General features: G+C 41.3%; 1 protein-coding gene across 4 annotated transcripts in view; it reads right to left on the bottom strand.

The window, feature by feature from the left end:
- Positions 1-239: 239 nt before the first annotated feature.
- DCX (doublecortin) overlaps positions 240-23376 on the bottom strand; it is a 124587-nt gene continuing 101450 nt past the window's right edge. For 2 of the 4 annotated variants that reach the window (XM_030576112.1, XM_030576114.1), the window contains exons 7-8: positions 12966-13063; positions 240-7939 (exon numbers count right to left, since the gene is read on the bottom strand). In XM_030576112.1, coding sequence (XP_030431972.1) covers positions 7883-7939; positions 12966-13063 — 155 coding nt within the window. In that variant the 3' untranslated portion in view covers positions 240-7882. The remainder of the gene's footprint in view (positions 7940-12965; positions 13064-23376) is intronic. The other 2 variants (XM_030576113.1, XM_030576115.1) reach the window with 1 other exon arrangement.

Raw genomic sequence — 23376 nt, 5'->3', positions numbered from 1 at the left:
CTCTAGGTGTCACCATGCAATGACGTTCTGGGGTTTCTGTTGGATTTACTGGACTCAGCATTGGCTCCAGCCACCAGTGCTCCAAGCGTGTGCCTGGGGCAGCAAGTCGCGGGGGGCACCCCGCCGGTCCCTGTGAGGGCAGCAGTCAGGCAGCCATTGGCAGCTTGCCTGTGGGAGGGCCGCCGATCCTGCGGATTCGGTGGCAATTCGGCAGAGGGTATGCCAAAGCCGCAGGACCAGGGACCTCCCGCAGGCATGCCGCTGAAGGCCGCCTGCCTGCCTGCCGTGCTTGGGGCGGCAAAAAAGCTACAGCCGCCCCTGGCTGGACTCTCCAAGAGTTTTGAGAGAGCCAGAAATGACGGGGACAATTTCCACCCCGTGCTCCCTTGCCAGAATTGAGTCCACACCAGTCACCATTTATGAGTGGGAAAGCCCAGTCTAGTGTCATTATTCCTTTATCTGTCTTCATGTGTTATTCAGTCTCCCTTGCTTATGACAATCGCCTGTCTTGAGCTCCTTGCTGTGGTTGAAGACCCGGCACGAGCCATCCTCCTAAACACTGAGATTCCACCTGCCCTGACTTCTCTTCAACTACACAGTACTGCATATTCCCAGGATAAGCCTTGTGTGGGCAAATGCTCTCTCCAGAGTTTCCTCACATAGCCCAGTCATGAAAGAAGAATTTGTATAGAACTCAAGCTGTACATAGACCAGATAAGTCAAAGCTTCCCAGTGACCCAGTCCAAACTGGGCAAGCACAACAAAGGTCCTAGGACTTGCCGATACTAAGCAGATAGGCAGAGACAGGCAGGCTAAAAAAGGGAGCAATCCCTGAACAGCTCCTACAATACTGGAAGTACAAATGAGGCATCAATATAGTGGACAGTCTGCTCTTAAAAGGACAGAGGCTCATCAAACCACAAGATCAAAGAGAGGAAGGGCTTGGAGAGATCCATTAAACTCACAGAGAAGTGATAAAGTGCAGCGCAAGAGCACATCGAACAGTCTGGTGTCCAGGACAGTTAAAATGGACTTGGTGGAAAGCTGTGTAATTTGTGCAAAAAAAGCACAGTGTCAATTAGAGCTGAGAGAAAGACAAAGGCAGCTAATAAACACCGACCGATGTAACTTAACCAACACCACCAGGAGAGTAGCAGTAGCTTCCTATTCACAATATGTGAAAGAGGCTAATCTGCCAGCAAACTCATCCACACACAGGGTTAACAGATTAAAAACCATGTTCACGTGATAATGAGTTCTTGAAACTTTTGCCAAGGACAATGGACCAGGGGTTCGCTCCAGTGCAGTTTGCGGACTTCATTACATAATAAATAAAAAGAATCCCTAGCTCTTCTACAGCCCTTTCCATCATGCAGGAACTGAGAGGCTCAAGAGGAGAAGTGACTTGCCTAAGGTCACCCAGTGGGCCCATGGAAGAGCTGGGAATAGAAGCCAGGTCTGCTGAATCTCAGTCTAGTGCTCTATCCACTAGGCTAAGAATATGGGCTTGAGGCTCATTTACCCTAAGGTCACCTTACTCACGCTCACCGTGCAAAAGGGCTTCACAATGGGTACAAGTGTAGTTTACTCTCACTCTAAGAGCAGTGTAAAATGGTCTTACTTTAAATAAGAACCAGGCCTTGTGACCATGACCAAACAACTAATGTTCCTCATTTCCTGCACCAAATGGGGAATCTGAAAGAGCAGTTGTTACAATAAAAACTCTAAGGAAAAACATCTCAAGAACCACATTAGGGTCTCTTAGCACATAGAGCTACACCATTAGCATGTGGTGTTTTTCCAGCACAACTCCTGACGGATCGGAAGATGAAGATTTCTTTACCAGACCCATCAATCAGATGCTGAATGGCCAGATCTTAAAGTGTTCAGAGAAAAAGGCAGAGTTATAGGAATCCCACACCCAGCTTTACAACTGAAGACACGTGTTACAAGATATACCAAAGCTAAGGCCAGGAGAAAAGTGGAAGTGGGAGAGGGTGGGGAGCAAGAAGACCCAACAACAGGATCCATGACTGGAGCAGCAAGAACCCTCCAATCCTATCTAATACATGCCCAGCAGGCTGCCTTCAGAGAAACAGGATTCAGCTTCATCTCATTCCTGAGCTACCATTGAGAAGGCTCCTTAGATCCATGGACATGCTGTGAAAGGGCATCAGTGCCACCAGGCAGAATGAATCTATGATAAACTAGACCATCATTTTCACAGTGTGCTAACCCAGATCCAGCTGAATAAATATGAAGCAGAATAATCATCTCAGCAGACTCCAGATTCAGGTAGCGTACCCTGGCTGCCAGTTCACACTTACATCTTATTGGGCTTTTCATTATTAGCAAGCATTTCTGAAACCCAAAGAGTGGAGATGTGCTGAAAGGCACTTAAAAAGTTAATCAAGTTGGTCTCACTATACCCAAATTTAATGCTAGCTGTATTGTTTCAAGGATATCACTAATAAAGCATATGCCCCACTGCAAACATACCTGACTCTCTGTATTGGCTTAAATCTCAATGTAGACCTAGTGGTGACAAGTTCTGTGTCTCATTTGCAAACACTGTGAGCCATCGAGCCCCCAAATACAGATGACATCATGGACCCTGAAAAGCAACTTCCCACCGCTTTAATATTGGATCCACAACCAGAAAAATAACTTGAATATTCATCACTTTCAAAACACATGTAAAATCACCGTTAAAAGAAAGAAACTAGTTCGTTCCCTCTTACCTACATTTGATTGTTAATACATGGGGAGACTACACCATGGGCACTTTCAGATGACTCTGTGACTATACCATATTTCCATGTATTTAACTTGCCTGGTTTTTATTTCCTTATTTATTTTCTGTAAGGATGGATCCTGCTCCTACTGAAGTTAATGGCATCTCTCCTGTTGACTTCAGTGGGTGAAGGATAGATATAAGGACCCTATCATGCTGCCATTGAAGTAAATGTCAAAACTCTTATTGACATTAAGGGAAGAAAGGTTTAACTTTAAGGGTCATACTGTACCCTTGAATAGAGAACGTGACTTCCACTGATGCCTGTCAATGGAGTTGCACATAAGCAAGGATATTGTATGGCCCAGAAAGAGCATTGTCAGGAGCTACCACGTGATGTAGCAGGATGTCATTTCTAAGGTCAAAGACAATAAGGAGCAGCCACCAACACATCACGTAAGAGGTCCTATATTTTATAATATTAAAGGAGAACATACTCTTCACATCACCTTTTCTGTATTAAAAATTACTTATTTGTAACATTCAAAAATTGCAAGACTGAAACAAGGCTAAACCACAGCCGGTGTGTGTTTGTGAGAGACACACAGACCACAGTGAAAGAGTGATGTGGCAGCTGAGCTAAACTAAATTTTCTGATTTCACAGAGCGTAACACAGTTAGATTTCCTAGCCCTGGAAAAGGCAACACTCACTGTACAGAGATTAGGAACGGAGACACTTTTAGGACAGAAGGAAGTCTGACATCCCATCACAAAAAATGTGCCAAATTAAAACCAAGTCACTGAAATCTTTAAAGTCTACCTTAGGGGCTTCATGCATGTAAATCAGAGACTAGATTAGCTGCTCTGGTGGTAGAGCTGGAGAAGCTTCACAATTCACTGGTCCATACACTTTAGGATCAGATATTAACAAAAAGTTTCAGAAGGATCTATAATTTCATGCAGTACTCTGTGGGCCTGATTTTCTACACACAAAACTGCCACTGACATTGCTCGCATCCTCCTCAATGTGGATATGCCTTGACATATGCATTCATACTGCTTAATATGTATAGACACTGAAATAGACCAGGCACAGTGTAAAGTACAGACAGAGCTATGTAATACATAATGCTTACGATTCCTTCATGTATCGTTTTCAAACAATGCAGTCATAGTGACCCTGTCTCTGAAAACACTTAAAACAGCCTCATATGGGAAATCAGACAGCGCTTTTATAATAGAATATGGCAAATCCTTATATCCTGAGGAGTTTTGTGTGTTTATAAAAGAAGAAAAAAATTAGAAGTGAATGCTGAAGTTTATCATAGCATTACTATAGTCTGCTCCAAGTAACTCAATTTGACTGGAATTGCTGCAGTAGTATGCTACAAGTAATTCATAATTCATCACAATTCAGAACAGCACTTAAGCATGTGCTTAAGTCCCACTGAAGTAAATGGGATTTAAGCACATGCTTATAAATAAGCACATGCATGCATGGTTTCCTGAATCAGGGCCATCCATATATTGAAATTACTAGTATACTGTCTATAATTCTTTTCTTTTTATCTTCCAGGGATCCTGGAAAAAGCCTAGCACCATATGGACGCTATTCCACATGCATTTCTGTACAAGTACTCATGCAATATCAGCATTCATACAGACTAACTATGTGTTACCTCTGAAATGCTCACCGATCTCTACCTATAATCCAGGTATCTCTACCTGGAAAAATGCATCTTAAACCTGGGAGTGTGACCTCTTACCCTGTGTTACTAGTGGCTTTTGCTCAACTGAATGGCTATTATTTTCCCTCTGAAGAAAATGCTTTCTTCTATTAGGCCTTTGTAAATTCCCTTGCTGAGGCAGCGTGTGCTCAAAAACAATCATCAGGCTTGGTCCCGAAGAACCCTTCCTCATGTGAGTAGTCCTTGAACATGGAAAACTCCTCCCATGAGTGAGTATTTGCAGGATCAAGTTCTCAGACATGTCACTTTAAGTGCAATTCACAAAGAACACTTGTAACAGTTCTTTAGAAAGTTCCACTAGCAGGGTTTTTTGGTTTTGTTTTTGAATTATCTAAGCACTGTTCATGACAGATGGAAACCTATCTACTTCTGCTTAAGCTACCCATATAGTAGGTTGTCCAAAGTTCCATTCAGTCTTTGGGTTCCTGCTTTGTCTCATGCAAACTGATTTTGACAGATCCTGGAGAAGAGAAACTGAGTTTTCTGAGGCCTCTCTAAGCACCATACAGTAGTGCTGTCAGTAATATGACTCATATCTGCTTATGGATATAAGAAACTTGGATTTCCCAGTGAGCTATTGATAAGTGTTCTGAACTGCTGTAAGGACGTCTTAGATTTATTTTTCGGTGCTAGTCTCTTGATGCCTAAACTGACAGGGATTGGGAGATGAGTGGCAAGACACTCAGATCATGGATGGGGTGGGAGCATATTGTGTCACTCAAGTGACCATTCTTCTGCCTCATTAAGAAGCATCATTGTCACTGCAGAACTGCTCAGTCATCTTTAACAGGTAGGATGGTGGCTACCATTCAGAGCCTTTAGGAAGGCCCTGGGGAAAAACTGGGGATCTTCAAGATTCCTACCAGAGAAGATAAGAGGAAGCCAGTTTCCATTGTGCCAAAGGCAAATTTGACTTCTCAGTATAACACAGGCTGTAGTCAGTAGTATTGTTGGCATAATTAATTTGTTCTATGATGCCTTTATACTTAAAGAGCCATTTTTCAAGAATGGCTTCTAAAATAGCATCCAATAGGTCATACCCCCAACCATCAGCCCCTAAAATAACCAGGTTTGTGTCCACAAATAGTAAAACCTTGCAGTTATGTAGCACCTTCCATCAGTGGGTCTGAAAGCACTTTACAAACATTAATGGACATTCGGCCTCACAAGCCCCTGTTAAATAGAGCAGTTATTATCTTCATTTTACAGATAAATATATGGAGGCACCAAGAAACTAAGAGACCTGCTCCAGTTCATACACCAAATCTGGCAGAGCCAAGAGCTGAACTAAGATTGCCTGACAACACTCCTGTGCTTTGTTCACAAAACTGTCCTTCCCCAACAAGAAGCTTTAACCAGGAAAGAACATGAACCCTCGTCCATCTGAATTGAAGTAAAATATCTTAATACAATAGGTCAAATGGGCACTTAACCCCGAAGTGGTCAGAGGGTTACACATTTAAATTATGTTTTTCATGGGAATGAAATGATTTCTCATGCAACATTGTGGGTGCAAATAATTGTGGGCTCAAGATTGTAGGTGCAAATTTGGTGCAAAATAACTCAAGCCTCTGGGTTACTCCAACGTTTGTTTTGGATCATCTCACACGTGACTCTTTTTTCTTCTTTTTTTTAAAAAAAAACACCTTACATTATACACAACATCATAAAAAATGCAGCCAGTACAGAGTGTTAATGGTAACAATGGAAAAAACAAAATACATGGAATGGCATCCTGGCACAAATGAAGAAAGAAAATGGTGTCATCCTATTGCCAAGCATTCGGGTAGCATCCAATTCCACAACTTCATAGTTCACTCTAATGACTGGGGATTGCAAGGACATAAAAAAATATGCATATCTGCTGAAACAAAGTAAAAATAAAAGCAAAACCACCAACAACAAAAGGTTTGTTTGCATGTACTGTACCCAGGTAAAGTTTTGTAGTAGTCAGGTTCACTGAAAGGACTAACCTATGCCAGTAAAGCCTAAGCATAGTAAAAACCACCAGCATTTTGTAAATACATGAACTTTGCATCCTGCAGGAGTCATTAGTAATTAGTAAAAGTGAAAGGTTTCTCTAAATTCCATGCCAGTTTGTTTTCCCCCCGATATGAGTTTCTTAAAATACGTTTTTTGAATATCACAAAATTCCATTTGTAATATAATTGGAGCATCTGGCCATAGTTAGGGGTATTGAATTGTATAAACCAAAAATGCAAGTTTAAACATTACAAGAAAACTATCAAAACATTCATTATTTTGAGTTGACTTCTCTTCTGTTTGGCAGTGATGACATGATTTCTAAACACAGGTTATTACTGTTTTCAGTTGGCTTTTCTTTTTTTTTTTTTTGTAAATTTTTCTGAATGTGTTTTTTAAACAAAAGAAAATCACCAGCTTTTATAAAAAAGGAGCTTGAATACTTACTCCCAAAACACAGATACAAGTTTTTTCGTTTTTTTTTTTATAAAAAGTGTATTGGTTTCTTGCTACAAAAAGCGATCTAAAGGTGTCAGACCTGAAAACAAATTCTCACAGTGTTTTCAGTGTTGGCTGTTTACAAGGCATTAATATTATAAGCAGAGATAGAGAGATACCATATGGCAGGTATAATAACTTGATATCAGCCAGCATTATCTTTGGGTTACATGAGAAACCTGGTTCACCACCCAGCTGACGTATATATATATCTTTGCTTAGTTATTAGAAAATGACCCAATACATAAATTTATAATGTAATTACTGTGCTATAAAAACTTTACTTAGCATTTTATGCAGCATTTCTGAATCTTGTCCAAACTCCTGTGTTTCACATTCTGCTGGTATCTTAAGCATCTTTTACCAGAGCAACAAGTCATCTCTCTCCTCATCCTTCAGCAACAGAAATTGGTGCTAGACAGCATGCAGGTGCTAAAACCAGGGATTCAAAATTAGAAGCAGATCTGCTTTCAAAGAGCTGCTAGCATTCATCAGCATTTTGAAAAGGTGGAGATTAGTATTTGTTTTCTTTTAGTTTTAGAATTGATCAGCGAAAGATTTATTTATGTACTTCTAGTGGGAACTGTCAACTTTTCTGCAGTTAACAGTAAACTCAAGAACTTAGAGCAGAAGAAAAGCACTGAAGTAAAGGGGAAATGCATGAGATAACTGGCGTCAGATTGCTGGCAATGCCCATTTCGCATATCTATATAATTACTCAGAAGGATGGTATCACTCTATCCCTATTAGTTGATAGGTGTCGATTTGTGGCACGGAGGAAAAAACACAGAAAAAAATGACATATAACTTTGTGTCCTTTGATTTGAAAGTACCAGTCACCTATCTACTTCTTTTGGCAGAAGTACTGTACTGTATCTTAAACATAGCTTGTATACGGACAATTAGAATTGTGTTCCTTTACATGGAATCTCCAAGGGAATCAGAGTCATCCAAGGACAGAGGCAGGTACAAGTCCTGTAAGAGGAAAGAAGAAAGTGTTAACTCCCACAATCAGTTTCCAACTTCACCTTATAGTAAGGAGACAGCTCTATGATTCAATTCAGTGGAGTATCACTTCCAAGGTTGAAGTCTTCTTCATGGGACTTCAAATGGACAAACCTATTGTCTAAGGAGTTCAGGACTGAAACCATGGCAGATTACATGCACGGTGGAGCAGGAAGATCTCAATAACAAAAGGCAGTGGTAATTTGAGAAGAACCTTTTAGCCACTTTTCACTCAGTGTCAATCTGTGCTAGATTTTGCACAAATCAACAGAATCTTTTGTGATACAGGTCAGCTTCAACCTATGTCCAGAGTCTTACCTTTATTTATCAGAGGGGTAGCTGTGTTAATCTGGATCTGTAAAAGCAGCAAAGAGTCCTGTGGCACCTTATAGACTAACAGACGTATTGGAGCATGAGCTTTCATGGGTGAATACCCCATGCATCCGACGAAGTGGGTATTCACCCATGAAAGCTCATGTTCCAATACGTCTGTTAGTCTATAAGGTGCTACAGGACTCTTTGCTGCTTTTACCTTTTTTTGACAGCTGCCCCTATGCAACTTCTTTAGAACAGTTGTCTCTAGAGCAGTGAGAGGGATATTACATGCTCTCTCAGATGTTCTTTATTGTAAGCCCATAATAATTATACATGAATTATTAGATGGCTTTAAAAAATTAGTCCAGGCTACCACATTTGGCCCTGGCTCTGGATATGAACTCCAAAGTTCCTAGTTTAGGCTTTGATCTGGTCCCACCTCTTAAAAGGTCCCATATGGATCCATGTATTCAAACTATCACTAAAGAAGGCTAAAGCTCTGCTTGTTCCTTACTGAATGCTGTGTGATGCATAGAGAGGGGCTAGTATCAAAACACAGCAAAGCACAAAGAATTTTATGGGGTGAGGGGGATCTATACACACCTCAAGCCTCAAAACACTGGTTGGGATAGGGGATTTCTTAAGGGAACAGATAAAAGGAAAAGATAAAGCTCTTTATCAAGCACTAAATAGCTCCGGAAATAAAACGATGACACATCAAAGTTCTAAAAGGTTACATTCACGTCTACAGTTAATTCAGTGGAGAAGCCTGTTGTTGATCAGCTCTGCCCTCAGTAATAACAGTCAATTGTAAATTTTCGATGGGAATTCACTGGAATGGTCCAGAGCCAACTAGGCAACAAACATAAATAAAACATTAAACAAGGTGAGTTTATCATTTTAGTTATAAGCCTGGGGGGGGGGACCCCAAAGCCAACAATATTTGAAAAGTTTTTTCATATCCTTGATTACTGAGGTATAAAAGGGAGCCTTAAAGACCTGAAAAATACATGAACAACTGCTGTGTGCAGGCTGTGGGCCAGGAGCTGCTCCCCATGAGACAAGTGACTGATTGTTACTTAACCCCTGCTACTTTCACCAGCAAGAGGTATTTTCTACAGGGATTGTGTGATTGAGGAAGTATTCATACAGCACTAGTAAAGATCAGGCATTCTATAGGAATTGCTAAGAGCTACTTTTGAAGCCTATGCCTTGCACTTTGCACACACATTCGACTGTACCAGCAGAAGAGACTGTGCACTTGTTTTGTATGTACTAACACCCATATGTACAGGGAAATGCCCTTTTGAATGCACTAAATTGATTCACACACACTTTGGCAGCCACAGTCAGCTGCATGTGAAAAAGTGAGAATGCAAATTCAAAGAGCAGACTCAGCCTGGCTAAAAATTTGGTATTAAGGACGTAATCCAAAACCCACTGCCATCAATGGGACCCTTTCATTGACTTCAGTGGGGTTGGGATCAGGCCCTAGAAGTCCATGCTGAACATGCTCATTTCATCATAACAATGTACATTACAATAACATTAAGGATCTGACTGAAATATGCAAAGTGCCAAGATTTTCAGACGCTGGTCTCCAACTCAGGCTTCCACAGTTTCACTGGATATTATATATGCCTAAGGTGCAGGGATCTCTGGGGAGTCCTGCTTGAGTGGTACGACTCCACTGTCCCAAACCAGGAGCCATGCCTTAAAGTCCTACATGCTATGTAGTTCCATTGATTTCACTGGGCTTTTATTCAGACCCATAATTACTACAGGCCAGATTTTGATCCCCTTACTCATCTTGATTCTCAGTCAACGACCCTAATCCTCAAATAGGGACTACTCAAAAAATAATGCACCACTCAAAGTGAGTAAGGATTGCACAGTCTGGCCCATAATGAGCAATGGGAGTCTTTTCATTGGCTTAGTCAAATCCTGACTAAGCTGATTTTCAGACCTCACTGTCTTATGATTATTCCAAGGTTTTGTTTTCATTCAGCCCCTCTAACGCAGACTCAAACTGCCAGGGACATTTGTTTATTCAATTACATTCGAGAGCCAAAAGCAGGGTGAGTCCATAATTTTAAAAAAAGGACTTTTTTTTTATTTGTTCGCTCCCGGCCTTTAGCAATGGGGCCACACAAACCTGAAAATCTGAACCTGTTCAAGAAACGTGCTCCTGAATACATCCACATTTCACCCCAAAGTGCTTTATTTCCACCAGCTTAACCCCTCCATGCCATCAAAGGTCAATTAAAAGGTTATATCCATTACTAGTGACTGCCTCTGCCATGTTGATCTTGTTGCATACTGAAGCGTAAGACTAGCCCTCAGCCATGAGGAAGTAAGAAGGCATGAGGAATGTTGATCATTGTTCTTCTCTACTAAGAAACCCACCTGTTTTCAATAAAAAAGTTTGTAGGAAAATCCTTACCATTCCTCTGATTTCAGAAAATGCACAGCAGCAATTTAACCAAGTAACTGCCTAATTCTTTTGTAGGGCTCTCTCTCAGCGCTGGAGACTATCAGAGAGATAAAGAAAACCACCGGCGACTGGAGAGCAGAAGAGTCAGGTAATGAAGAGGACTGTTTATTTCAAAGGAAGATCTAGGATGAAATCCTGATCCAATTGAAGTCAACGGCAAAACTCCCATTAACTTCAATGGGTCTAGGATTTCACCCCTGAAATTAACAATTAGCATGTGTTTTATATTGAGTGAGGACACCTTGGAGAAGAGGATACCCAGTCTGTGGGGTAGCGTAGCCCAGAAAAGAGATCAGAGGAAGCCGGTGGGAAAGACAAACTGGATGCAGTCAAAATGGTGGCTGAGCAGCAGAACCAGTTACTATGAGTGCTGAGGGACCCATTAACAAAAGATCCACCTGCGGTCATAGATGACAGCAGCACAAGTTCACAGATATGTAACAAAACTACCTTCTGCCCTTCCGATGACATGGTAAATGAGAGGATGTTACCGGGAAAAGCAGTCATTGCACCAGAAAGGAATTATCACAGAATGTAATTACACAGTAATTCGTAGCCTGTAAAATACTGCATGACCTAAAGTTATTGTTTTTTAAATTTCCTTATAAGGCAATATTAGGTTCACTACTGAGACATGCACATTTCTTTCATTGTGTAGAGTTGCCAGCACTTTAGACTTTTCAAGATAGAAAGGGGTTTGCTTGAAGAATGTGCACATCACCACACTAGAAACTATTTCAGAGTGATACAGTTTAAAGGCACAATTATCCTCTCTGATCCACACTGGGGATCTATATCCAGGGTCATTCTCTCTGTCTTGAAAATAGAGGGCATGGATCAGTGACCTATGGCCCATCCTACCATTACACCCCAGAGCCATGGGTTTAAGTCACAGAAAGGTTGATTCAGCCTCTTCATCTGTCTGGGGGTTATAAACGGAGTTCCATGCAGTTTTGGATATGATCTTAAAACCAACATCTTATCTCTACAATGGGGGCATTAAGGATTTCATGACACTACTAGTAACAGCAGGAATTTGCCACAAGATCTTTGGCCAAAATGTAATTTCCTCCTCTCCCCTCCCACCCAGAGTTATACACCACCCACCTAAAGGTGGATGTATTTCAGCGGTGCTGAAAGTATGACATTTGTAAAGAGATTTGGGATCCTTTCAGAATGAAAGGACTTTACAAACATAAATATTGTTATTAAGTAGCTCACATGGAACACCTTCCTATAGCACTGGTAGTCTGGTAAGACCGTCTAATGCAAACTATGTGATACTGAGAACAAGTTCAAACCAATAGCTGAGATCCAACGGTCCCCTAACTTTAGGGAGCTTCTCATCTGGACTCAGTTCTGAATTCTGCAGTTTGGGTCCAGTTTTAACCTGTATGGCAGATTACAGACCTTCACCGGTGGTTAGAGTTTTGCCCTAAAATTTTACAACTACTAGAAATTTGATTTGACAGGTAAGAAAATGCAGCACTGTGTGAATTTAGTGCTAGTGAAAGGTACTGGATTAAGTGCTTAGAAAATGAAGGGCTTTGTTCTGTGTTGAATGTGTAGAGTGAGAATGTCAGCTGTGGTTCCATAGGAAATTCTGGTGTAACTATGTAACACCCATCCTGATTCTCCATTAACTTTTGCAGCACTGTGTGCAAGTGTTGACGAGAGCGCCGATGGACAGTGAGAGGAGCCAAAGTTGTGGGCCTTGCATTTCCTTCTATTCATTTATTCCTTGCAGCAGAGGTTCACAGGGACATACCAATCCTTGATTTGTTGGTCTTGTTCCTGTTGTTCAGGGGAACGGGGAGAGAACCACACGGACCAAACTGACTGTATGTGAGAACAGTCACAAGCCATTCCTAAGGCCAATGCTAAAAACAGCTGCAGAGGAAACAACCATCTGAAACAGCCCTCACTTCTGTTACATTCAGTAAAAAGCTTCCCAAAGTCAGCGCTACTGATATACTGCCTTATTAGCCTACAAAGTGCATTTACAGGTACTCACGGTGGATTTTTAGTCTTTGAAAACAGAAAGATTCTAGGTAATGGGCCAGATTCTCTGACGGTGTAACCCATGGAGTTACGCCACCCAAGAACGTGGCATTGTTTTAGCCATTTTGTCTCTATGTCTAGGTACATGAAGCTAGGAACAGTTTTAGTAAGGTATAAGAAACGTAATACCTTGTGCTTACGGAGGCTCCCTGGACTGGTAGGTGTGGAGATTGGAGACTGCTTGGATTTGGGTGTAGACAGCTGACTGCTTGATGTTCCATTTGCTGTCATAAAATAAGACAGAAGTCAGCAATGAATTCACAAAGAAAAGCAAGAAGCAGATTATTTCTCTACTTCAGGGAGATGGAAAACATTCAGACTGAACATCTAAAGGCTTCCGTTTATTTTATCTATAATTCAGGCAGGGAACAAAAAATCAAAAGAATAAAATAATTATTCACTGGATTGAATGTTTCAGCAGTTCTAAATACAGGACATTGCAACAGCTGAGAGGCAATATTTTACTTCATAAATATTATCCCACTATAAAAACCCACTGTAAGACTTCCAGACTTTCAAGCCGTTTAATGCCATTTAAACGATCCAGTACTTTGAGTTATCAATGAATATCAAAGTCTGCAATGGCCTAGATTGCAACTTTAAATATTATCCAATGAGTTCATACATTCGCTTAAAATGTATATAAAAACTTAATCTCATGAGCCCACAGACTGCACTCAGTGCTAAGGACTCCTGAAGTGCCGGCCACGATGTGGGCACAGACATGGCTACACCTATTTGCCCACTGCTCAAGGCTGGGGAGTGGGCAAGTGCATGGAGAAGTGAATACTGTACCCTCCTGAAGGTGGTGTAATGAGAGAACATTTCCTGTAGCTCCCCTGCAAGGTAGCTTCGCTCTGCACCCAGCACTGGCCTGTGTGTTGAAGCTACAACCTGGCCTTCTGGGTTTTCGTAACCAATAAAGAAAACAAAAATCTTCCCAACTTTTATAAATCATTAAAAAAAAGTAAACTTTATTTAAACCTAACCTCTGAACAAAATGTTAGCAGGTTGGTCTGTGCTGTCTTCATATAGCCTATTAGCAACTGGATTTAATCAAAGTGAAACAGCTGCGGTCCATGCCAGAGACAGCTATTATGGATGTATAGGGTAAATAAATAAATAAAAGTAAACACCAAATTATAGCAAATAACAAACAAAACAAAACACTATGACCAAAAATGAAATTAGGGAAAGCAAAAATCTTACTGCCAGCAATGTTCTGTAAAGTGGTGCATAACTTTGAATATTATGAAGCATCATGGAAAATATTTCATAAGGATATGTTTCCTTCGTGTGAATTTGGTAATGTTTTCGCTAGATTCTATATGCTGTGCTTCAATTCCAGGGAGACAGACCCTGATTCTGTTCTTGTTTACGTGGCTTTTAATGGCGCAACTCCATTGGTTTTGGTGGAAGGTAATTCAGAGTCAAGCTGGCCATGTCTAAGTATATTATTTTTCGGGGTCATTCAATTCTGAGTAAGCCAAGAAGAGGTAGGCTGGAGACATTACTTAAACAAGCATTAAATATACATTTCCTATTCAAGTCTACATAAAATCATACCAAAAAACAATCCATGATGCTTATTCCTTCAGTACAATCCCCAAAACTAAAAAATCAAATGTTTTGATCGTTGCTTTCTTAAATGGCATTAAACATTGCTAACGTTCCACATACATACCTTAAACAGAATGTTCCTTTGCCAAGAAAACAAACATATAATTTTTTTTTTATTAATTTGAAGTTTTACATAGAAGGAAAGAAAAGTACAAAGCTAGGACTGGTCGTCTTCTTATTTGGGTGTGAAACATATTTGCCTAATTTGTGCCCACAGTTACTGTGACTGTGGGCTGGTCTACACTTGGGGGGTAGTCGATCTAAGATATGCAACTTCAGCTACATTATTCGAGTAGCTGAAGTCGAAGTATCTTAGTTCGACTTACCTGGCCGTCCTCATGATGGCAAGTCGACCGCTGCGGCTCCCCCATTGACTCCGTTTACTCCAAGGTGGAGTACAGGCATCAATTTGGGGATCAATTTATCGTGTCTAGATGAGACACGATAAATCAATCCCCGATAGATCGATTAGTACATGCCGATCTGGCAGGTAGTGTAGGCGTGGCCTGAGAGTAGATGCATGCCAGGGTGGCAAAAATTAGGCACTTGGGATTAGTGCATGAAATCATGGCAACTGCGTGTGCAAATGAGGCATGCAATTGAGCATAAATCTGAGTGCCTAAATTGTCTGAAAATCAGGCCTATACAATTTATAAGGCATAATATTGTGAACAGTGGCAGGCAGGGTATATGGTGTATCAAATTTTAATGATCAGAAAAAGCAGTGAAAAATAAGTGTCTAGATAAATAGCATCAAAGTACCTAAAGTGGGAGAAAATGATATTTATACCCAGTTTAAGACTTCTTTATACCTTCAGAGCCATGTGAAGGGGCCTTAGCAGAAATGAGAATTAGGCCCCATATCTATGTTACTTACATATATGAAGTCATCTGGAGTTTTGCCTAGGCAGGGACAGATAGCCTGAGCCTCATCTATGCAATACTAACTCTATATAACAGTTCTGGACCAGCCTAAATAGGATTTGTGGCCTAAATCTATAAGTATATACACACAGTGACCTCACAATCATAGAAATGTATGACTGGAAGAGACCTCAGTAGGTCACCTAGTCCAGCGCCTCCACTGAGGCAGGACTAAGTATTATCTAGACCATCTCTGACAGGGTATTTGTCTAATCTGTTCCCACAGCCTTCCTAGGTAATTTGTTCCAGGGCTTAACTACCCTCACTGTTAGGAAGTTTTTCCAACCTAAATCTCTCTTGCTGCAATTTGAGCCCTTTACTTCTTTTCCTGTCCTCAATGATTAAGGAGAACAATTTATCACCCTCCTCTTTATAACAGCCTTTTATATACTTGAAGGCTGTTATCATGTCCCCCTCCCATCTTCTCTTCTCCAGACTGAACCACCCCATTTTTTCAATCTTTCCTTATATGTCATGTTTTCTAGACCCTTTAATCATTTTTATTGCTTTCCTCTAGACTTTCTCCAATTTGTCCACATCTTTCCTGAAGTGTAGTGCCAAGAACCGGACGCAGTATTCCAGCTGAGGCTGGCTCAGCACTGAGTAGAATGGAAGAATTACTTCTTGTGTCTTGCTTACAACTCTCCTTTGCATACATCCCAGAACAATTGCTTTTTTTTTTTTTTGGCAACAACATTACACTGTTGACTCATATTTAGTTTGAGATCCACTGTAAACCAAGCCTCTCTCTTCCCCCTGATCCTTTTCTGAAGTACTCCTTCCTAGGCAGTCATCATTTCATGATGTTTACTCACATAACCTGTCACCCTCATGGCTATTTCTGCTTCTGGACAGAATGCAAAGTTCTGGGATCAGGTTTTTATCACTTCCTAGCCTACTCCTCCTGAGTCTGAAGAAGGACTGACTTAAAACTGAGCAAAGTCTTCAAGATTTGCCCCAGTAGGAATAGACTGCCAGGCCTATATACAGGGCTGATCTCATTCTGATTAATACTACTTTGAAGCCTATGGCTCCCATTTAGCAAAACACAGGCGCATATACTTAACTTCAAGCACATAAGTTCTGCCGTTGACTTCAACGGGATTCAGCTCACATATGTAAAGTTAAGTCTCGGCTTGATCCTGCCCTCACTGAAGTCAGTGGCAAAGCACTACATTGATTTCAGTGGTGTAGGATAGGCCCTGTGTGTTTACGTTTTGCTGGATTAAGGCCAATGTGCTCAGCACCTTGCAGCATTGACCCATAGGAACATGTTTGAGAATCCATTATGCCTCTCTCTGATTGCCAGCCAGAATTTGGCACCTCGTCTTCATACTTCCATAGGAGGAACAATCCCGGTACTGTATGCACCGTGCTCTGCGTTTCCATCACAACTTTCATTCATTGTTTCAATCCATTAGCATCCTCTGTCAATAGTTTCCCTCCATTCATTTCACATTGTTAGTGTAGTAAGGTGTTTTGTGTAACTGCTGTGCTAAGAATGAATCCCTTTTTACGTGGTTTTGTGTTTTGCCACTCAAATATTTGCTGAATGTTTTTCGTTCCCAATTACCACTTTATAATCATAGTGTTTTAAAAACAAAAATAAAATCCTGAGAACCTTTTTGCAACAAGCAGCCTCATAAGGATCTTTACTTCGCTATGTTAACCGTTTGGGGAGGGATAGTTCAGTGGTTTGTGCATTGGCCTGCTAAACCCAGAGTTGTGAGTTCAGTCCTTGAGGGGGCCATTTAGGGAACTGGGGTAAAAATCTGTCTGGGGATTAGCCCTGCTTTGAGCAGGGGGTTGGACTAGGTGACCTTCTGAGGTCCCTTCCAACCCTATGATTCTATGAAAACTAAAGACTGGAAAAGATCCCTCCCCTATTGAGTGAATGGTGGAGCTGATTAAATTAGGCCCAGTAACAATCCAATATGCAGGAAGCAGTGAAAGGCTTTGACAAGCTGCTTTAACAATTGTGGCTGGTGCAAGACTGGGGGAGGGCTCCTGTTCCTCCTTTCATACCACTTGTGCACCTAGGCCCATTTCAGCCTAATTCTCTACTTCTGTGGTTCCTAACTTCCGTGACATTCTGCCTTTGAAGTCCCATTGCTGCTCCATTCCTGCAAAGTCACAATGGCTTCCCCACCCCAGTTTTGAGATTTAGAATTGTAAATTCTTTGGAATTGCTGGTCAGATGCTAGAATAATTTATTCTCCAATGAAGCAATCTTATTCTTAGTCCCTGAGACACTCCTGACCCTCCACTAACTTCTGGGCAGCTGCTTTGATTTCTAAGATGGCCTCAGGTATCTTCTCTATCTACACTTCATCTACGATGCTTTTTAATACCAATTTTAGCAAATATCTTTGGATCAAATTTAGAGATAATGCAAGTTACATGTTAACATGTGGATGTGAGTCCAAGAGTGTCTAAACTGGTGCAACACTCATGCTATAGGGACCAGAAGAAAGTATATGTGATATCAGTGTAGATCTATTTGACTCGCTTCTGACTTCGTCCGTTTATTTTTGTAACGTACATTTGTCAATATCATTTCATCTTTGTATTCGATGATACTCTGAGGGGCTAATAGGTAGAGAGGTCAGGTCACCATTAATAGCCTCTCTTTTCATTACAAATTTGTACCATTTGGGAATGAGATTTCTGTTAAAATACTGGTGTGCAGAGAGCTGGGGAATGGAGTGACCTTACAATTCACTTCAAACCATTCTACAGTAAAAAAGAACTTTGGTCAACTGTATTGGAAAATAGGATAGATTGCCTATTGGCCGTAGTCATTAACTCTACTTCACCTTTGAAAGCTGAGCAGATCAGTGTTTAGAGCAGATGCATAAAAGTTTAGTTTATTAACTATACAACATAAACTGAAGACAATTCAGACAAATAGATTTTAGATCTCTGGCAGGTTTGTTTAGCGGGGGACCTTGGCTTTTCTATTATGTAAGCCAGTGGGTAAAATAGCTCTAACATACTCAGTGTTATCTGGAAATCCAACTCTAACTTTAAAATTGTCTCTTTTTGTACTGTTACCGTTGACCCTGAGACAGAAAGTAAACCCCCTCTTACAGGAAACACACACAAAGAAATAAAATTGGATTTTTTGCAGTGTCAACATTTTCCCTCTCGCAGAGAGCTGGTAGAATTGCTAATGTTCAGGCATCAATGGACAGCAAAAATATGTAATTGCTGCAAGCGAGGAGAGAAATTCCCTAATACAATAAGACATAAGTGCCAGAGCAATGCTATTAATATTTGATGAGCACTGGTGAAAAAAGGACATTTAGTCAGCAATCTGACGAGACTGATGTATAGCAATAGGGATATTCATGTACTGTTGGGAAATAGATCTGATTTTCTTTCTGCTTTGTAGTAAAAATCCCATTCATTATCATACTTTAAAAACTTTTTTCTGAACTCAAATGGGACCAAATAGAGAGGTGTTAGAGCCAGATCCTCACTCAGGGGTCGGCAACCTGCAGTCTGCAGGCCGCATGCAGCCCGTCAGCGTAATCCACTGGCGGGCCATGAGACAGTTTGTTTACATTGACCATCCACAGGCATGGCTGCCTGCAGCTCCCAGTGGCCGCGGTTCGCCGTTCGTGGCCAATGGGAGCTGCAGGAAAAGGCAGTGAGCACGCCTCTGTGGCCTGTACCACTTCCCACAGATCCCATTGGCTGGGAATGGCGAACCGCAGCCATTGAGAGTTGCAGGCAGCCGTGCCTGCAGATGGCCAATGTAAACAAACTGTCTCGTGGCCCGCTAGGGGATTACCCTGATGGGCTGCGTGCAGCCTATGGGCTGCAGCTTGCCAACCACTGTCCTAACCGGTCAAACTGGTATAGCTCTTTATAAGTCAAGACAGATATGATGATTTATGTTAGCTGGGGATCTGGCCCTGTATAGAGTCATAAGAGTTTAGAGTTTAAGGCCAGATCATCTACTCTTACCTGTCAACCACAGATTACCAGCAGCACCTATCCGCATAGCTCCTAGAAAACCAGACTTCATAATCAACTTTCAGAATTAATGAATGGTTGAATACAAATTAAGACTTTATTGTTTATATGTATAAAATATTATATATGCCTGTGCAATCTTAGTTCAGCCCCCTTGCAAGTATTCATTATGATGCAGCCATTAACTACATGATTACACATTATTTTTTCATTCAGTGCACAGGATGGACTGTGCTCTAGGGATGAATCAGGGTTGTGCAGTGAAAGAGGCTATTATCTGTAAGACACTTGCCTCATTTGTTGCAGAAGATGGAAGGTGGACAGTGAATGAGGCAGGGACTGCAGGGAGAGAAAGGACAGTCTCATGTTAAGGTAGTTGACTGCTACTCTGCTGAACTGGATTCTATCTCCTCTGCCTCTGTCACAGAGTTCCTGTATGAAGCTGGGGAAATCACTTAAACCAAATTTTCCCCAGCTGGTCACTAATTGTGTGTTCCTTATTTTCTGGATGCCTGACTTGAGGCCTTGGAGTCTGATTTGCAGAAGTGCTGAGTACTTACAGCTGCAAGTGAAGTCAGTGGGAGCTGTGCTTTAAACATAAAGTGCTGTATAATACTAAGTAAATAGTAAATAGCTACTTATCAGTGACCACTGTCAATTTTTCACACTGAAGGAGGCAGGGGTCCTATGGAAAAAATAGTATGATCATGTAATTAAAGACTATCATAATACATGCACAAAAAGGGGCTGGATTAAGATTGCATGGGCAACCTTAAATCAGAAATTTCCTGACTTTTGAGTGCTTGATTCTAAAATCTTAACATTCTTTAACATAGCTTTTAGCATGTAATATCTCCATACAGTATATAGTGTAGCTTGATGGCTAGCTGGAGCGTAAGTGGAAGTGGAAATAGATAGCAGGCTGGTTTGAGCAATACTGTGCATAATCCCAAAGATATCTGCTGCCTTTTTAACACATTAATTTAAAATAACCCTTGGGAGTCAGGTCTGCAGTCAGGCCTGATTGATGTTCTGTATCTGTTCTGCTAATTGTTGCTGCCTTGTGGAAATGCGTTTGTCTCTCTATCCCATTAGAGAAGCTAGACATTAAAGTCCAGAAACAGATCTGATCACTGGTTCCCTGAACCAAAGCCAATCCTAGGCCACTAGACACTGTAGCGAGAAAAGATCATATTTAAATTTAAACTCAATGCCCTGCTGATCTCCCCTGGGAGTCACTGAGGGCATGCTGATGTTAATCATTTCTTGCTGGAAAAATCATAGACTCCTCCGTCACAGAACAAATATTTGTACAACTGAACCCTGATCTGACACATATGAATTCTACCAAAGGCAAAAACTCCAGAAGAGTGAAAAGGCACAACAGAATTATTTCTTCAAGCCTGAAAATAAAACATTGATTTAACAGAATCATAGGACTGGAAGGGACCTCGAGAGGTCATCTAGTCCAGTCTCCTGCACTTATGGCAGGACTAAGTATTATCTCTAGACCATCCCTTACAGGGGTTTGTCTAACCTGCTCTTAAAAATCTCCAGTAATGGAGATTCCACAACCTCCTTAGGTAAGTTATTCCAGTGCTTAACAACCCTGACAGGAAGTTTTTCCTAATGTCCAACCTAAACCTCCCTTGCTGCAATTTAAGTCCATTGCTTCTTATCCTATCCTCAGCGGTTAAGAAGAACAATTTTTCTCCCTTCTCCTTGTAACAACCTTTTATGTACTTGAAAACTGTTATCATATTCCCTCTCAGTCTTCCCTTCTCCAGACTAAACAAACCCAATTTTTTCAATCTTCCCTCATAGGTCATATTTTCTAGACCTTTAATAATTTTTGTTACTCCTCTCTGGACTTTTTCCAATTTTTCCACATCTTTCCTGAAATGTGATGCCCAGAACTGGGCACAATACTCCAGTTGAGGCCTAATCAGTGCAGAGTAGAGCGGAAGAATTACTTCTTGTGTCTTGCAGCCAACACTCCTGCTAATACATCCCAGAATGATGTTCCCCTTTTTTGTAACAGTGTTACACTGTGGACTCATATTTAGCTTGTGCTCCACTATGACACCCAGATCCCTTTCCACAATACTCCTTCCTAGGCAGTCATTTCCCATTTTGTATCTGTGCATATGATTGTTCTTTCCTAAATGAAGTACTTTGCATTTGTCCTTATTAAATTTTATCCTATTTACTACAGACCATTTCTCCAGTTTGTCCAGATCATTTTGAATTATAGTCTTATCTTCCAAAGCACTTGCAAGCCTTCCCAGCTTGGTATCATCTGCAAATTTTATAAGGATACTCTCTATGCCAGTGGTTCTCAAACTAGGGCCATTGCTTGTACAGGGAAAGCCCCTGGTGGGCCGGGCCAATTTGTTTACCTGCCACGTCCACAGGTTCGGTCGATAGCAGCTCCCACTGGCTGCGGTTCGCCGCTCCAGGCCAATGGGGGCTGCAGGAAGCGGCACGGGCTGAGGGATTTACTGGCCACCCTTCCTGCAGCCCCCATTGGCCTGGAGCAGTGAACCGCGGCCAGCGGGAGCCACGACTGGCCAAACCTGCGGATGCGGCAGGTAAACAAACCAGCCCGGCCTGCCAGGGTCTTTTCCTGAACAAGCGGCAGCCCTAGTTTGAGAACCACTGCTCTATGCCATTATCTAAATCATTGATGAAGATATTGAACAGAACTGGACCCAGAACTGATCCGTGTGGGACCCCGCTCGTTATGTCCTTCCAGCATGACTGTGAACCACTGATAACTACTCTCTGGGAATGGTTTTCTAACCAGTTTTGCACCCACCTTATAATAGCTCCATTTAGGTTGCATTTCCCTAGTTTGTTTATGAGACGGTCATGTGAGACAGTACCAAAAGCTTGACTAAAGTCGAGATATACCACATCTACCTAATCACCCCATCCACAAGGCTTGTTACTCTGTCAATGAAAGCCTTCAGGTTGGTTTGACAGGATTTGTTTTTGACAAATCCATGTTGACTATTACTTATCACCTTATTATCTTCCAGATGTTTGCAAACTGATTACTTAATTATTTGTTCCATTATCTTTCCAGGTACAGAAGTTAAACTGAGTGGTCTGTAATTCCCTGTGTTGTCCTTATTTCCCTTTTTTATAGATTGGCTCTAAATTTGCCCAGTCTTTCCAGTCTTTCTGGAATTCTCTCTTCTTTCATGATTTTTTAAATATAATCGCTAATGGCTCAGATTTCTCCTCAGTCAGCTCCTTGAGTGTTCTGGGATGCATTTAATCAAGCCCTGGTGACCTGAAGACATCTAACTTGTCTACGTAATTTTTAACTTATCCTAGCTCATTTTCACTGGCATCACTATGTTAGACATCCAAACACCACCAACCTACTTGGTAAAAATCGAAACAAAGAAGTCATAAAGCGTCTCTGTCATTTCCATATTGTCCATTATTGCTCTCTCTCCTGCCCCCCCCCCACGACCCTCGTTGAGTAACGGGCCTACCCTGTCCTTGGTCATCCTCTTGCTTTTTGCTTCATACACACTATAGTTCTGATCCAAAAAATATCTTGCTAAATCTGAGTTATCATATGGGTTTAATGCCAATGGTTTAGGGGAGGAACTTCTGGGAGTTTGGTAAATGTTACTGATAGATTAAATACATTTCTCAAAATAAATAAATACAAATGATAAATGACAAAACAACATTTTCTGCCTGACCTCACTACTAAGATTTATCTCTGTTTTTGCTGGTTTTTAAATTATTCAAGGTTTTAAAGATCTGTTGTCCCAATTTTGATCTTACTTATGCTGGTTTTACATTGGCTTAAATCATTTGGCCCACACTGCACATTCTCCTTTTCCTGCCACTTCTGTGCCTCCCCAGTCCTGCCATACCCAGGGCCTGCTTGACCACTGGCATAATGAAGAACTACCTGGGGGCTGCTCTAAATTGCACCAGCATGTAACAGCCTTTTGCAGGCTGTTATGCCAGAATGTAAGAACTAGAA

This window comes from Gopherus evgoodei, chromosome 9 (genome assembly GCF_007399415.2).
Source record: "Gopherus evgoodei ecotype Sinaloan lineage chromosome 9, rGopEvg1_v1.p, whole genome shotgun sequence".
NCBI lineage: Eukaryota > Metazoa > Chordata > Testudines > Testudinidae > Gopherus > Gopherus evgoodei.
The sequence above is the reverse complement of the archived record's forward strand: the minus strand, read 5'-3'. Positions and strand labels throughout refer to the sequence as shown.